This window comes from Notothenia rossii, assembly GCF_949606895.1.
Source record: "Notothenia rossii genome assembly, contig: scaffold_213, whole genome shotgun sequence".
Lineage (NCBI taxonomy): Eukaryota > Metazoa > Chordata > Actinopteri > Perciformes > Nototheniidae > Notothenia > Notothenia rossii.
Window position 1 is genome coordinate 63792 of NW_027639698.1, and position 16764 is coordinate 80555.

At 41.1% G+C, this 16764-nt stretch overlaps 1 protein-coding gene across 1 annotated transcript; it reads left to right on the forward strand.

Annotated features, from left to right (window-relative positions):
- Positions 1-1172: 1172 nt before the first annotated feature.
- On the forward strand, positions 1173-16745 carry LOC307027518 (protein Hook homolog 2-like; the record flags this gene model as incomplete). Its single annotated transcript, XM_079695787.1, has 9 exons — positions 1173-1411; positions 4328-4410; positions 7000-7072; positions 7201-7251; positions 8835-8967; positions 9539-9606; positions 11821-11886; positions 12017-12097; positions 16579-16745. Coding segments are annotated over exons 1-9 (767 nt in total), but the record flags the coding sequence as incomplete, so codon positions are not given.
- Positions 16746-16764: the final 19 nt, after the last annotated feature.

Genomic DNA, 16764 nt, shown 5'->3' on the forward strand with positions numbered 1-16764 from the left:
TCCTTTTATAAAACAAAAAACTGAATAGCAAGAGGTGGCAGATGGATAAGTAACCAGGGGTTAAATTGGGATTTGTTATGTGTGGGGGGGGGGGTGTTACGACCCCCCTCCACTCCACTAGGGGTCTCTGCCGTTGTGTTCTGCTGGCTGGCTCTTGTTTGTGTTTCAGGTGATCAACCTGATGAGCCACACCTGGGCCGTCTACATAAAAGGTCAACTCCAACCCATACTGCCCTCTCACTCTTCTGTTGGACAGGGCCGCGGCTTTTTTTCTGCACATTTTCACACACCCATACACGCAGTCATTACTGATGACTGACTTCCACATTTATTAGGTTTCTTTGAAGTCCTTTGTTTTTTGTTATGGTAAATAAATACGGTTTTTGTTACACTTAACTTGTCTGGTCTCCCATCTTTGTTGCAGCCTATGAGCCAGGCCGTAACAGGGGGCTCTGTGTGGTTGTGCGAGGGGCTCTCGAGGATCTCATGATTTGACCTTAAGGGCTATGAGTCCCTAAAGCAACTGCTCCATTATCTGTATCAAATGCATCAGGACACAATGCAAATAGAAAGTACTACATATAAATTAGAATTAATTTAATTGCAAGCTATTTTTCCGAATTTTTTTAAGTTAAAAGGTGGTGGGGACACAATTAGCCATTTCTAAAAGTGGTGGGGACATGACCTCAGCATTTTAAGTAGGCTACATGTTTCTCAAACTTACTTTAGTACAGTACTTGTGTAAGTGTACTTGTGTAGGCTACTCTGTTAATTTGAAACATGAAACCGCATTTTTTTTATTTAATATTACTTTATCTGTCTACCTCTGATGTCTACCTTTGTGAATACAAAATATAATGTTCTTATAAACTCTTTAATATGAATAAATAAATAAATACAAAATAAAAACTAATTTCACCGCAGCTACCATTTTTTTTTAATTGAACATATTTAGAACAAAACAAAAGCTCGGTGAGGATATAATCAAGTTACAACATAAGTACAAATTACAATAACATGAATTCACAATAAGACAAAAACACATAAATAACACATTCAATAAGGCACAAAAACATTTAAGAGGCATTAAGCGTACTTAAAATAATAACCATTTGGAAATGTCATTGTAACCGCAGCTACGATTAACATCCGTCTCCGTGGAAACGCTCTTAATACGGCGGCTCGCTTGGACACTAGCAGGAACAGAAACGCGAAGCAACAGGAGCAGCAGCAGCAGGAGGAGGAGGAGGCCATGGCTGGACAGGACTGACGTGGAAACAGTAAGGAGAGAGTAACAGAAACTTCGGGGGAGAAAAAAGTCTAAAAAAAGCCGCGTCCGCCGCCTCTCTTTCCGGCCCTCGGCACCATGAGTCTGGATAAAGCTGAGCTGTGTGACTCCCTGCTAACCTGGGTAATTTTATATTATATTAACGAGTTTTTATTAGCATTGTTAACCCCCTGCTAACAGGTGACAGCAGGTGTTTGAAATGTAGGAGTACATATATCCTTACTTCTCTCAAGAAGGCCTTGATACATCAATATTAGCTCATTTGTTGACCAACTTAGCGATATAAGCAGGTAGCACCTGTGTGTGTTTGGATGCTAACGTTCGCTAGCCAGCTAAGCTAACTAGCTAGGTAAACACATTTAGAAGTTTTTAGCTTCTTATCTGCACCAAAGGCACTGCAGTGTCAGCAACATTTAAGACACAAAAACAGTTGTGTAAAGTTACTTAGTACATTTACTCAAGTACTGCATTCAAGCACAGTTTGAGGTACTTGTACTTTACTTGAGTATTTCAATGTTTGGCTACTGTGTACTTCTACACCACTACAAATCAGAGGTAAATTATGTACTTTTACTCCACTACATGTATTTAATACCTTTAGTTACTTTACAGAACTGGATGAATACAAAGTCATTCAAACTAGCTGCACCTTTACCAGCTTTGAGAACACTTTAGTGATCAATCATTATAAAACATTTCATATATATTATTCTGAAATGGACCAAACTGCACAATGACTACTTTTGCTGTTGCTACTTGAACTATATTTTGATGATAATACTTTTCTACTTTTACTCAAGTACAATATATGAGTACTTTTACTAAAGAACAAGATCTGAGTACTTCTACTTGTACTCAAGTACAAGATCTGAGTACTTCTACTTTTACTCAAGAACAAGATCTGAGTACTTCTCCAGCTTCTTTACATAAACCCACAAAAGTTGAGTCTAAGCTCAGAGACTTATGAATGTAAATTAAACAAAGTAACTGCTTAAGACCTGAGAAAATCCACCTGTTAAGCACCTTTACACACAGAGGTAAGTGTGAGACCCAAACTAATATTAGTAGCTCGCTAAGTGGGTAATGTAATCCCCCATGACTGCTTAGTATTTGTCATTTAAGTGTAACATAATACTAATAGGTTTTCACAGACCCTGCGATTATTTAACAGGTGTATTTCTTTTGTATTTTTTTATATTCAGGCCGTGGTGGAAGATGTATTCGGATCCTTTACTTACTAAAACCATACTGTAAAGTACTAATAGAAGTTATTAAATTAGCACTGTTTGGTAAAAGTATTCAAATTGTCCAATGCAAATAAATACATTATTATAATCAAGTTTATTGATTTTATGCTACTAATCACATTTTAGTACAGACAATTACTAGAAATTGACAATAGAACGAAATTAGTAGAAGTACTTTGTAAACTGTTGGGTTTTTTGTGTAAATACCTACATTGGAAAGTGGTTAATGCTGTAGTGAATGTACTCATGTAAAAATACAATATTTCTCCTAATCGTAGTGGAGTAAGAGTAAAACATCGCATATAAAGAAAACCCTCAAGTACAGTCCTTGAGTAGATCTACTTAGTAACATTGCAGCACTCTATTCAGACAAATCTATTGATCACTTGTTTACTGCAACAAGTCACTTAAATTACAGATTTCTATTTAATTCTTTGTCCTAAAAAATGTATGCACCAAATTACAAAACAATGACCCAACGGAGTTTATTCTTGTGTCATATTCCACACAAATCAAACATATGACAGGTCTCAGACATATCCAGAGCCTGTCTCTGATTGGCTGAAACACCAAACAGAGTCTCTTAACACAGAGGGGACACATGTTGATGTAGAAGAGACATGAAGAAGAGGGGACACATGTTGATGTAGAAGAGACATGAAGAAGAGACATGAAGAAGAGGGGACACATGGTGATGTAGCAGAGACATGAAGAAGAGGGGACACATGTTGATGTAGAGGAGACATGAAAAAGAGGGGACACGTGTTGATGTAGAAGAGACATGAAGAAGAGGGGACACATGTTCATAGAAGAGACATGAAAAAGAGGGGACACATGTTGATAGAAGAGACATGAAGAAGAGGGGACACGTGTTGATGTAGAAGAGACATGAAGAAGAGGGGACACATGTTGATGTAGAAGAGAAACGGAGAAGAGGGGACACGTGTTGATGTAGAAGAGACATGAAGAAGAGGGGACACATGTTGATGTAGAAGAGACATGGAGAAGAGGGGACACATGTTGATGTAGAAGAGACATGGAGAAGAGGGGACACATGGTGATGTAGAAGAGACATGGAGAAGAGGGGACACGTGTTGATGTAGAAGAGACATGAAGAAGAGGGGACACATGTTGATGTAGAAGAGACATGGAGAAGAGGAGACACGTGTTGATGTAGAAGAGACATGAAGAAGAGGGGACACATGTTGATGTAGAAGAGACATGGAGAAGAGGGGACACGTGTTGATGTAGAAGAGACATGAAGAAGAGGGGACACATGTTGATGTAGAAGAGACATGAAGAAGAGGGGACACATGTTGATAGAAGAGACATGGAGAAGAGGGGACACATGGTGATGTAGATGAGACATGGAGAAGAGGGGACACATGTTGATAGATAAGACATGAAGAAGAGGGGACACATGTTGATGTAGAAGAGACATGGAGAAGAGGGGACACGTGTTGATGTAGAAGAGACATGAAGAAGAGGGGACACATGTTGATGTAGAAGAGACATGAAGAAGAGGGGACACATGTTGATGTAGAAGAGACATGAAGAAGAGGGGACACATGTTGATAGAAGAGACATGGAGAAGAGGGGACACATGGTGATGTAGATGAGACATGGAGAAGAGGGGACACATGTTGATAGATAAGACATGAAGAAGAGGGGACACATGCTGATGTAGATGAGACATGAAGAAGAGGATTTTCCATAATAGGTTAACTTTTTAAGTGTCATTTCATAAAAAGAGATGTTTTGAAATAATGCTTCTTCCTGTGTTTGTCCTCAGTTGCAGACATTTCAGGTCCCATCATGCAGCAGCAAGCAGGACCTGATGAGTGGAGTGGCCGTTGCCAACGTGCTGCACCAGATGTAAGTCCTGACGTGTGTTTGAGAAGTTGTTTTGTACTTGTGTGTTTCCAAGTTGGCATCATGAACTCTGGGGCAACGGCTGCTAGAAGTCCTTCAGCGCCTACTCACTGAGATTTGCTTATCTGTTGGATTCGCGACAAATTTCCCTTTGAATTGCACAAGGCCGTTATCTATGCAAAGCGTAAACCATGGAACGAAAGCAGTCTGGATTTGTGAGGTCGGATTTCTTTTTTGAAACATAGGACGGTTACTATCTGTTCAGGTCGGATTACTTTTGTATCTTGTGGGTGGACATGTGTGTTTATACTCACACAGATAAACAAACAACATTGTTTTATATACTTTTCATTGATTCATAGCAAATTATCTATTCTTATTATCCCTTTTTAAGTTCATCCCCAAATCAAAAATCTACCCTCTTGCCTCCTGTAGTGCTACAGTATTTATAATTATGGATTGTTTTGCAATCTTTGTTTAATGCAAAATATATTAAAAACATCTAATGGCGAATTTCCACTGCAGTGCATAGCACGGTTTAAGCGTGCCGTGCCAAACCCGGCCCGTTTTAAAAATAAATAAAAATTCCTCTAGGCGTAGTTCCGGCTCAGGGCTACTTTTTCACCTTTTTTCTGGCTCTCCAAAATCGAGGTTCTTCCCGGGCCAACAACCGGGCTGAATATTAAACTAGTGACGTAAACACTCTCGACTGCTGAATGGTCAGAGAGAATCGCTGGCTAGGGGGCTACAACTACAACAAAATGAACATATTTGACCGTGATTTAATTATAATACACGTTTCTAAATGATACCGAAGTAACAACATACTGATACCGGTTAGTAAAAACCATGAATTAATGCTTTGACAAGTCTGCAGACAGACGGCAGGCGAAAACCCTTTTAAAATGCGTGTTCTCTGAATGGAGCTTGGCTAAGCTAACGCAGTATATGCTCAGACCGTCCACACTCACAACAACGGCCTACAGACATAAATAAACCAGCGACTGTATTCTCCATGACACAGACAGTCTGTGGTTTGGACTTGTTTAGCTTTGGTCTAGTTTCTGAACAGATATGAGGAGCTGTGAGCTCTGAGGGCTAACAGCTAACGGCTGATGTTGGTTTTCTGTGATTCTCATTGAAGATGACGTCACGGCTCCGCCTACACTGCGTTACTATAGTTACTGCCCCAGCTACTAAACTGTAATGGAAACGCAGCATAAAGTGAGCCTGGCCTACCGAGGCCTAACTATACCGTACTAAGCCGTGCGAGGCCCGGCAGTGGAAATGTGTCATTAATGTATTTGTAAAAGTATTTTGGAGCTGCTGAGATTATTCTACAGACCAAGAAAGTCCTTGTTTGCTACAGATCTTCTTAAAAGAATCACACTTATCATTTTAACACACTTTTTAACTATTATGGGAATAATGTTGTATTCCCTCTAATATTGAAAATCAAAATAATTGCAATTGTTATTTTTTTCTAAGAATCGTGACGCAAAAATCAAACTCCGGATATTTCCAACAATCTGCAACTCACACCAAAACAATCCAGATGAATTATGTGGCACTTCATGTAGTAATAACACACTTTATTTATATAGCGCCTTTCTAAGTACTTTCACATACAAATACACAGAGCAAGTGAACCGAACAGCCGTATCTAAACATACAAATACATAGAAAATAATAAACCAAAAATACATTGTATAAGAATAAATGAAAAAGAAAATAACATAAAAGTAAGTGACTCATTGTGCTGTCCTGAGGTAACTCATACCTCATTCACACCAACGGTGTTTCAGGGCCGGTTCAGAGCTGGAGCTTGAAAAGCACCGGGTTTTCCTCTTCAAACCGCAGCCTCTTAGCTCCGGAATCCGGTTCATTTCGAGCACGAAAAAATTGTCCGGCCAGAGCAAAAGCACCGCATAGGTCACGCTTACGTCGAGGCGGGGGCAGGGGCAGGGGCAGGATCAACTCCTGAACAACAACAAGAAGCCCACGTTTTATCCAGTTTGTACACAACGATGGAGAAACTTAACAAGCAGCAGTGGTCCACTGAAGAGACCAGCTACCTACTGGGAATCTGGTCTTCCGAAGAGGTACAGAGGAAGCTGGAGCACAGTCGGCCATTGTTGTTTTTGTCGGTGTCAGCTGTGAGGGGTTTCCGCGCGGTTTGGCTTTATGAAGCAGGCACGCAAACGGTTACGTCATGACGCAAACGATGACGCAATGACGCAGCACCAGTCGGACTCTGGGCACTGTGAAAAGAGCCGGAGCTAAAACGAAGAACCGGTTCTGAACCTGAAAAGCTCTAGCACGGAGCTTGAACCGGAGTTGCGTTGGTGTGAATGAGGTAATGGTAAGTGAAAGGGTATTTATTATTTTGGGGTCAACTGTCCCTTTTTAGCTCTGCACCCACTGCTCCGCTGCTGTTTGAGTTATTTAACAACGGAGCGTTTATTCCCATGAGTGTCTTGCTCTCTAAATGTCCCCGTGCTCAGCAGATCGGGGGCCCCGTGGCCCCTGAGAGTCTGAGACGTGTCGTCCTTGTCGTCGCTGAACTCCTCTCTCTTGTGCTCTCATTAACAGAGACCCCTCCTGGTTCAATGAGACGTGGCTCGGCAGGATCAAGGAGGAGAGCGGGGCCAACTGGCGCCTGAAGGTAATCTGTGAGACAGTCCATATGACAGGACAGCCGGCGGAGAAACGACAAGACGTCCGGGCTTTTCCTCTGAATTATTTAAATGAGGATCAGGATTGTTTTAACTCTGATGTGCTTTGTGCTTTCAGGTCAGCAACTTGAAGAAGATTCTCAAGAGCATGATGGAGTATTATCACGATGTAAGGAGATGGTACTATTTTTACGGGTGCACCAATGTTCTGCCGATGTTAGCCCCCTTTCTTTCTGATTGGCTCACTGGCAAAGCGCCGATGGCAGTAGCCGATGTTGATCTGTTTTTGCTGAACTCTGTCTGTAGTCAGTGGAGTTGCAGAGGTCGCGGTAGCCGTCGTTTGATGAAGGACAACATCTGATGTTTGTCTGTCATTTTAAAGGATTAGAACGATGACTGATGTAATCTACTGTTACTTTAAAACAATTCACCGCCCAGTTCTCTTCAGGATTTGCCCGTTTTGCAAGTTGTTTCATGGTCACTAAAGGAAATCAGAGTCGTACCTTCTTCTGAAAGTTTCCCAAATTATAAACTTTGCAGATTGAATCATCAGCAGTGTTCAGACAAAGGGGCAGCAGAGCAGAATTACATTGGCCCTGAGAAGTCAGGTGTCCGAGGCAAAGAAACTAAACCTCACCTTTTTTATAAACGTTCATATTTGACTGCACAATGTAGAAGTAGGGGCTTGAGGGGCTGTCGCTGCAGGTGAAGAATCTTATGCTTGCTCATCTTATTATCATAAAAACAATGGATTTTGATGGACAACGAGTGAAGAACCACAGACTGTTGTTGCAACTTAAAAGTATTCATTGAGTTTGTAATTGTAACTGAAGCGGCTTTTGTCTGACAGGCCGTTTTATTCCACGTTAAAGATGTGTCCTTTTCCCGGCCACAACAGAGGAATAATTCTCACCAAAAAATGAACAGAAAACATCGGCAACCACTGAGAAATTTGCAATCGATGCATCCCTAATTACTTTGACTAATTAGCACTTTTCGTCCATTTTTTTTAATCCACTCAGCCCTAATGTCTTCTATCGCTCTTATGGATTCCTATTGTTATTTCTTAGCATGTTTGACACATTAACAGCAGGGATGCACGATATTGGTTTTTTGAAACCGATACCGATAACTTCCTGCTTCTCAAGACCGATAACCGATAATATTAATATATATATATGTATATATATTAAATGTACCTGTGGCCTTTTTCCCTCCTCGTGGAACTTCTGCATTGCATTTGTTAATACAAATAGCAAGCGAACTATCTAACTCTGAAACTTTGAAATAGTCCCATACTACCGACAACATGTTTGTTTACTGTCCTGGCTTTACGGCCGCACACCATTTACGTCAAAGCTAGGCATGAGTTAGGGAGCGCTGGATTTGTGAAAAACTCCCCTCTTCCTAAACCACTAATACCACAGTACTGGCAAAACGGTAGGAGCCGAGTGAAAAACAAGCGCCCCTCATCCCAATCCACCCACACCGCAGTATTTTTTTCTTTTACCCCAAAAATATATTGTATATTATCGGGGCTATTAATACTTTTATCGGGTTTATCGGGATGACGTCATAATTCCTAATATCGGACCGATAATTATCGTGCACCACTAATTAACAGTTGAGTAAACGGGCCCTAAACCCTATCAAAGGTTTTCCTTTTCAGAATACATGTTATCTTTTCCATAGAACAGCACTTTTTAGTCCATTTTTTTTTTAAGCCTCTCTTCTCCTCCTCTCGCTGACCAGGTGCTCGGTCACCAGGTGTCCGAGGTGCACATGCCGGACGTGACCCTGATCGGGGAGATGGGCGACGTCACGGAGCTGGGGAAGCTGGTGCAGCTCGTGCTGGGCTGCGCTGTGAGCTGCGAGAAGAAAGAAGGTAAAGGCTGGGATGGAGAAAGAAAGCAGCTGCAGCCATCTGTGGAAATCACTCTCAGGGTGAACTCAAAGCCACATGGTTCTCGCTTGATATCATTCAACGTCTGATCATCACAAGATTTCAACCCGATCACACGCTCCTTCCCCGCACTAAATGCTGTGTTACAAATGACAGATCAATCATACCAACAGCTGCAGTGCCCGTTTGTTGCTTTTAGGAGTGCTAATCTGCATTTGGCTGCACCCTCACGTAGGGCTGCTCAATTAATCGTATTTTAATCGCGATTACGATTATGGTTTGCAACGATTACGAAAACAACGTAATCGAAATAAAACGATTATCTTTTATTATTATGAATTTTTATTTTATTTTTTCCAGTTGAAATATACTTCAGGGTAATCAACTGTTAAAAACATACTGTTCACATTTTCTTTCTCCATTAAATGGATGTTTTCAAAGTCAATGAATAATCGCAAGTTCAATTATTGACCCAAATAATTGAGATTATGATTTTTGCCATAATCGAGCAGCCCTACCCTCACGTCTCTCCGTTGTCTTCTCGTAAACACAGAACAAATCCAGCAGATCATGCGTCTGGAGGAATCCGTCCAACACGTCGTGATGACGGCCATTCAGGAGGTGAGTGAGCGTCTCATCTTCTCCGCTCTGCTTTAATCCCAGCTCTTAGTCACGCTTAATGCACAATCCAATCTGGCTAAGTACGAAGCTAAACAGAGACCTTGGAAACCTGCTCTGAGATATTTCAAGAATATCTTTCGTTGGCAATAACAAGAAGGAAAACGTTCCAGATTCTCAATAACACAGCTTTTTTTACGAGAGCTGCTATCAAACAGATCAGGTTTCTATTGCTTTTCATAAGCACCTTTCCCTAAAGTCAGTGATAAACATTGGGTTAAAGAGGCCCTTTGTATGCTCTCTCCTGTAGTGTGTCATATACGGTTTTAGTGCATGTAAATCAGGGGTGTCAAACTCAATTTCCTCACGGGCCACATCAGCATTATGGTTGCACTCAAAGGGCCGGTTGTAACTTTAAGACTATATGAAAATACATATATAAATATTTAATATATATATAAACTAATGTATTATATTACATTATTGCCTCAGCATTGAATTATTATCGGATAGGGTAATAACTTCATATTTAACTCGGTCTGAAAGCAGAAGTCTAGAGCAAATAATTGCAAGTCTCTTCAGTGAGAATGTCACAAAATGATTTTAAAAGACATTTAGAAGAAAAAAATTCAAATCTGAGAAAAAAGTCAAATTTGAAATGCATTGTGGGACATGTAGTTTATGGGCAATGTGCTTCTGTGAATCGCCATGTAACCGTATAACAAATATATTATATTCTTTGCAAGCTCTTGTTGGGCCTCATGAAATGAAGTCGCGGGCCGGATTTGGCCCCCAGGCCTTGAGTTTGACACCCCTGATGTAAATGGTCTGCAAAAGGCTAAAATCCCTGTGTAGGTGCCATAATGCTACTTAGCCCAAGTTCATTATTTGTATTATTATTATTTGTTTACGTCACTTTTATTTATTTGTTGAGCACTTCCGGTAATTGTCACATGGGTGTGGGTTGTCTATTTAAGTCACCTGTTTGATGTCGAGTGGGATGACAGAGGGTGAGCTTGGGCTGTCATTTTTTCCGTTGACCGTTTTGTCCATAGTTACTATGTTTTGATTTAGTTTATTAAATATCCTTAAAACTATATTGCTTCAATATGGACTTTCTCTTCGAAAACGCGTCACAGTTTATAGCCAAGTTTAGCCTCTCGGCGACTCAAACGTAACTGGGGATTGAGCCCACCCTGTGTCCCCCTCCCCCGCCTGAAACACCTCCATTGGATTGTGGTTTTGATTGCCATGAGTGGAACAAATAAAACAATATATAATAATCATAAGTTGCCTATTGCTTTAACACAGTGCATATTAGGCCTTTTGCACGTTGTAACATAAGATGTCAAATGTTTAATAACAGGGTGTCCGCGGGGTCTTAAAGTATTACAAGTAGATAAATCAATTTAGCAAAAATGAAGGCTATTAAAAAGTATTAAAGGGCATTTTCCAAAGTATTACATTTTGTAGCTTGTTTTCAGTAAGTATATGAATTGTCCAAAGAGGTTGTATTCTACAGTCTGCCTGAATGTAATCATTGCGTAGGTGTGTAGTGTGATTCTGTGTAGTTTATTTATGGCATCCCGTTGGATTTGACGTCATCTGAACAGGACATCGTACGCTCACTGCTTGATAGCGCGGAGGTCAGTTTATGCCGGTTGTTAAACAACATTGTTATGGGGAAATGCAAGTCTGCGTCCAAATGGTTGGAAGATAAGGAGGAAGGACAATCAATACTGTATATAGTAAATGTGAGGTAAAGTGTGTCGCCAAGGTAACCGGTTAGAACTCAAAGTGGCGATGAGGTCTTAAAATGTATGGAAAGGGTCTTAAAGAAGGGTCTTAAATTTGACTTCAGCATTCCTGCGTATACCCTGCTATAACATTACAAAATTGCATAAGATGTCAAATGTTTAATAAGCACAGACACATGATCTGTTGTTTCAGTAAAAGGCCAAATGGTGCGTCAATTTAAATGTTGCAGCCGCAAGGAATTGTGGGATAGCATTATTTCCTTTCCTTTCCTAAAGGATGGTCCAGTGTATCCTAAAGGAGATGACAAAGGAAGCATTGAAGCTCCTTTCCTATCATCTAGAGAGGATTGAAACGGCTCTTATCATGGCTGTCACTTCCCTAGTCCTTTCACAATAACTATTCAACCACAACCAAGATATATTCAACCCGATATTTGTCTTTTTTTAATGACCGTTCTAGCTTTTAGCAAAGGACCCTTCAGCAGAACCAGGAAGTCCAGAGACCTATGGGGACTTTGACTACCAGGTAAAACACTTTCATTCCCTTTTTTTATTCACTCCGTATCTATTACATCCTCCTTTTGTGTTGTGCCTCACCCTGTGGTTAATGTTTACTCCCTCCAGCTTCTACTTTAACATCTCCTTTGTGTTTGCAGTCCAGGAAGTATTACTTTCTCAGTGAGGAGGCAGACGAGAAGCAGGACATGAGCCAGCGCTGTCGAGACCTGCAACATCAGGTTGGTCCTCCAAACTGATATTACTCGGCTTCCTTCCTTGTTTTATATCAAGCCACTAGACCAGTGCTTCTCAAAGTGTGGTGTGCGGACAACTGGTGGTCCGTGAGCGCCCCCTAGTGGTCCGTGAGTATATTAGTAAAATGTCACATTTGAAATAAATTAATTAATTCAAGTTTTCCGCACTCTCGCGGGAATATCTCCACAATGGAGCAAGGTTAAGTTTAACTTTCGATTGCATTATATAGCCCAGCGCAACACCTTCGTCACACATGTTGCCACCTGTTTGTACCATTTTCAGGCGATTTGTAATCTGTTCTAGAAAAACGATGTATTTTTTTATATTTGTGGAGTTGGGTTGTCCGCAAGTGTTTTTTTTTATTGGTTAAGTGGTTCTTGGCATGAAAAAGTTTGAGAAACACTACACTAGACGCCTTAAACACACAATTTTTACTCGTTTTCTTTCCTTTATATTACTTACAGTTGAAGAGTTGCTTGGCCTCCGATGGTTTGGATCAGCGGTTTTCAAAGTGTGAGGGGGGGGGGGGGCGCCAGAGAGCTTCAGGGGAGGACAGCGTGAGAAAAAACTAACGAGAAACAGTGAAATCTAGCTAGTTAACTTCAGCTAACTTTATGCGAGCGCCAACGTGATTCGGTGCCACTCGATTACGTAGCATGCTTGAAATAGTGGCTCTGGAGCAGCTTTACTCGACATTGAGAAACGGCCAGCGTCTGGCAGAAAACGGAGGAAGTATGACCACGATTATTTGAAGCTAGGATTTTCATGGACCGGTCCTGGCAGGGGCGGACTGGCCATCTGTGTGTTCTGGAGAATCACAGAACGGCCGGTCGTCAGCGGGCCGTTGACAGCCGGCTCGGTTCGCTGACAGCCGGCACCCCCCTTCATTTTTATTCAAAAGCAAGTACGGGTCAAGGCTGCAGCCAGAGGAGGATCTGCGTTTAGTCTCCATTGCATCATCCTCCTGTGCGTATCACAGACGCAGACTCATTGTTCCCACTAAAGTAGGGCTGAGTGTAATAAGGAGGCAAAGTTGACATTCAGTGTGTTGCCGGGAGCATATAAGGATTCATCCAGCATGTTGAAAATGTTAAAAAAAAAAGTTTAAAAGATAAAAAGGTTTAACAAAGTTATTGTTGAATGTTTTCAGGAGGTGACGCTACTCAGCCAATCAGATCGATGCAGTCAGTGAATCAGCACGACAGATTCACACACAGACAGACAGACAGACAGACAGACAGACAGACAGACAGACAGACAGACAGACAGACAGACAGACAGACAGACAGACTTCAAATGGCGTTCTCAAAAAAGAGAAAGGTAGACAGCGAAAACATTTAATGACATGTTCTCTGACTGGACCTCTTTGAAATGAAATTGAATACCCCTGCATTATAGCAATAATAATTGGGAGGGGGGGCGCGGCTGTTCTTAAGTTCTCTGAGGGGAGGCTCACCTTCCCACACTTTGAAAACCCCTGCTATGGATGATATTATTTGAGGTGTTTGCTCAAAATAAAATAACTTTTACACATGCAACAAAGAAAAGAGGTCTTTACAATAGTCAAAACAAATAGGCAAAACTCAAATAAAAGAGTGTGTTCTTTCTTTCTTGATAAGGCTTATATAACTTAACTTAAAGGGTAAGTGGACCGTTAAAAACTGCTCCTGGACGGCGTCTTTCTAGCAGGTTGCTGCCCATCACTGTCACTTTAGAGGAGGCACTGTGGGAGTTGTAGTCTTTTATAGTGTGTTGACTACAGACGTCACAATTAGATGGCCTATCTTATCAAAACTAAATACATTTCCTGAGATATTTTGAAGTGGGAATCCTTAACATTTTAAACCTGTTTGATTTGGAGACGAAAGCAGTTATAAGTGGGTTTTAAGTCTGCCTACAAATAAGAATAATTAGTGCAGTTTTATTTCAGATATTGCGGTTTGATAGAGCCAAAATGTTAGTGCGAAACCCCTGGAAAAGTGAGGTTTTCTTTACGTTTCCCTTTTTACAGATTGCTAAACAAACTCACATTGGTTTGATAAAGAAATCAGTTCACAATTGGCCTTTTTTCTATTATACTTTGAATAACCAAATCAGATTTCACGCTGTAGTTCTCCACACTGTAAGGCAACGAAACCACTTGCTCTCAGTGTTTCTTTTTTTCCGTTTTGAATGTTTATACATTTTTAATTTTCCTGTTAATGGGTTGCAAACAGTATCTGGACAACATGCTGAATCATAGCCTGTGAAACCCTTGAGTCATGATACGCATTTTCAATCCACACACGCATGCAGAACAAAACTACTATAATGTTAATCATCGAAAATAAATACATTAATTTGCTTTTGCTGAAAAACTGTTCTCTACAGTAGAAACAGGGTTTGGTTCCTTTAACATCTTAAGGATTCTAACTTTAAGAAAGCCTTTTGGTGCTTGGGTATGTTTTATAATCCATTTGTCTAACGGTGCCAAACTATTTCGTGCTGTTTGGAGTAAAATACAACAATTTCTGCTTTGATACACCACACTTCAGATCCTTTCTACGGCCCAGTGTTGCTGTGCTTTTGCAGCATGTTGTTGAACGTGTGTGTTCTGGCTCTTATTGATTCCCCGCCTGAGTCTTTGTTTGTGTTCCCATGCCTTGTTTTTCCACCACTGACTGAACAAGGACTAATTTTGTGTTTTTTTTTTTTTTATAAAAGATGCACTCAATAGTCAATAGTTGCATAACGCCAAGATAAAAGTGACACATTGCCTCGGGATGGAGCGGGAGCCAACCATAATTTGTCCTGTTCCCAGCCCACCTGTTTGTTTACTTCGTAGCCCACGCATTAGGGATTAGTCATGCCTGTTGCTTTGAAGCTATTTACTGTTCCTGCTAAAGCATGCAATCTGTCTTTAAAGTTCAGTGAAGGGTTTCAAACTGGAACGATGTCCAACAGGTGAGAATAAACGCCCCCCTTTTTTAATATTGGAATGCCAGCTTGCCTAACATTTTAAAGAGGCCCCATTATGTCCAATTTTTGTAGTGTGTTCTATAGGTTTGTGTGCATGTAAATAGTCTGCAAACGCACTACGTAACACTCCTATTGGCTAGCGCTCCAACACATTGTACGTGACCGGCTAAGGGGCGGGACATCTCTAAGCAGTTGACCAATCACAACAGAGCCGGCCAGCTGACCAATCAGAGCAGACTGGGCTCTGGTTTTCCTCTCCTGCTGATGTTCAGGTGTATATCAGTATGTAGTCACTACATACTGATATACACCTGAACGTCAGCAGGAGAGGACTCTTTAAAGTAGAGACACTACATACTGATATACACCTGAACATCAGCAGGAGAGGACTCTTTAAAGTAGAGACACTACATACTGATATACACCTGAACATCAGCAGGAGAGGACTCTTTAAAGTAGAGACACTACATACTGATGTACACCTGAACGTCAGCAGGAGAGGACTCTTTAAAGTAGAGACACTACATACTGATATACACCTGAACATCAGCAGGAGAGGACTCTTTAAAGTAGATACACTACATACTGATATACACCTGAACATCAGCAGGAGAGGACTCTTTAAAGTAGAGACACTACATACTGATATACACCTGGACATCAGCGGGAGAGGACTCTTTAAAGTAGAGACACTACATACTGATATACACCTGAACATCAGCGGGAGAGGACTCTTTAAAGTAGAGACACTACATACTGATATACACCTGAACATCAGTAGGAGAGGACTCTTTAAAGTAGAGACACTACATACTGATATACAGCTGAACATCAGCAGGAGAGGACTCTTTAAAGTAGAGACACTACATACTGATATACACCTGAACATCAGCAGGAGAGGACTCTTTAAAGTAGAGACACTACATACTGATATACACCTGGACATCAGCAGGAGAGGACTCTTTAAAGTAGAGACACTACATACTGATATACACCTGAACATCAGCAGGAGAGGACTCTTTAAAGTAGAGACACTACATACTGATATACACCTGAACATCAGCAGGAGAGGACTCTTTAAAGTAGAGACACTACATACTGATATACACTTGAACATCAGCAGGAGAGGGACTCTTTAAAGTAGAGTAATAATAATACTCACCAAGCCCTGTAACCAGTAATTACTAAAGCTTAACGAGCTGTGCATATTAATCTATTTATATACTGAGCGTCTGCTTTCTGACCCTGAGGCTAACGCTAACAATTTCACTATTGAGGAAAGTCCCGTTCCGACACCAGCTGACTAACTTGACTCCGATGACTGAGCATGTGAAATGAGAACAAAGCATGTGTTCGAGCTCCTCTAAGCATGACGAGTGGTGAGTTGTGTATCAGTGGATGTTATTTTCTTAATACGCTGGATCTGTCATTTTTTTATTTCAAGGAAACCGTTTTTCTTAAACTCTGTATTTTTCTGACACAATCCTCTCTTTCTTTTCCACTAAAGTTGTCGGTGGCTCTGGAGGAGAAGTCGTCCCTGCAGGCGGAGTCTCGCTCCCTGAAGGAGAAGCTGCTTCTCTGCGACTCTGTGGACGTCTCGACCACCGTCATCACCGGAAAGAAGCTTCTGCTGCTTCAGAGTCAGATGGAGCAGCTGCAGGAGGAAAACTACAGGTATTGTTAGAAAGATATC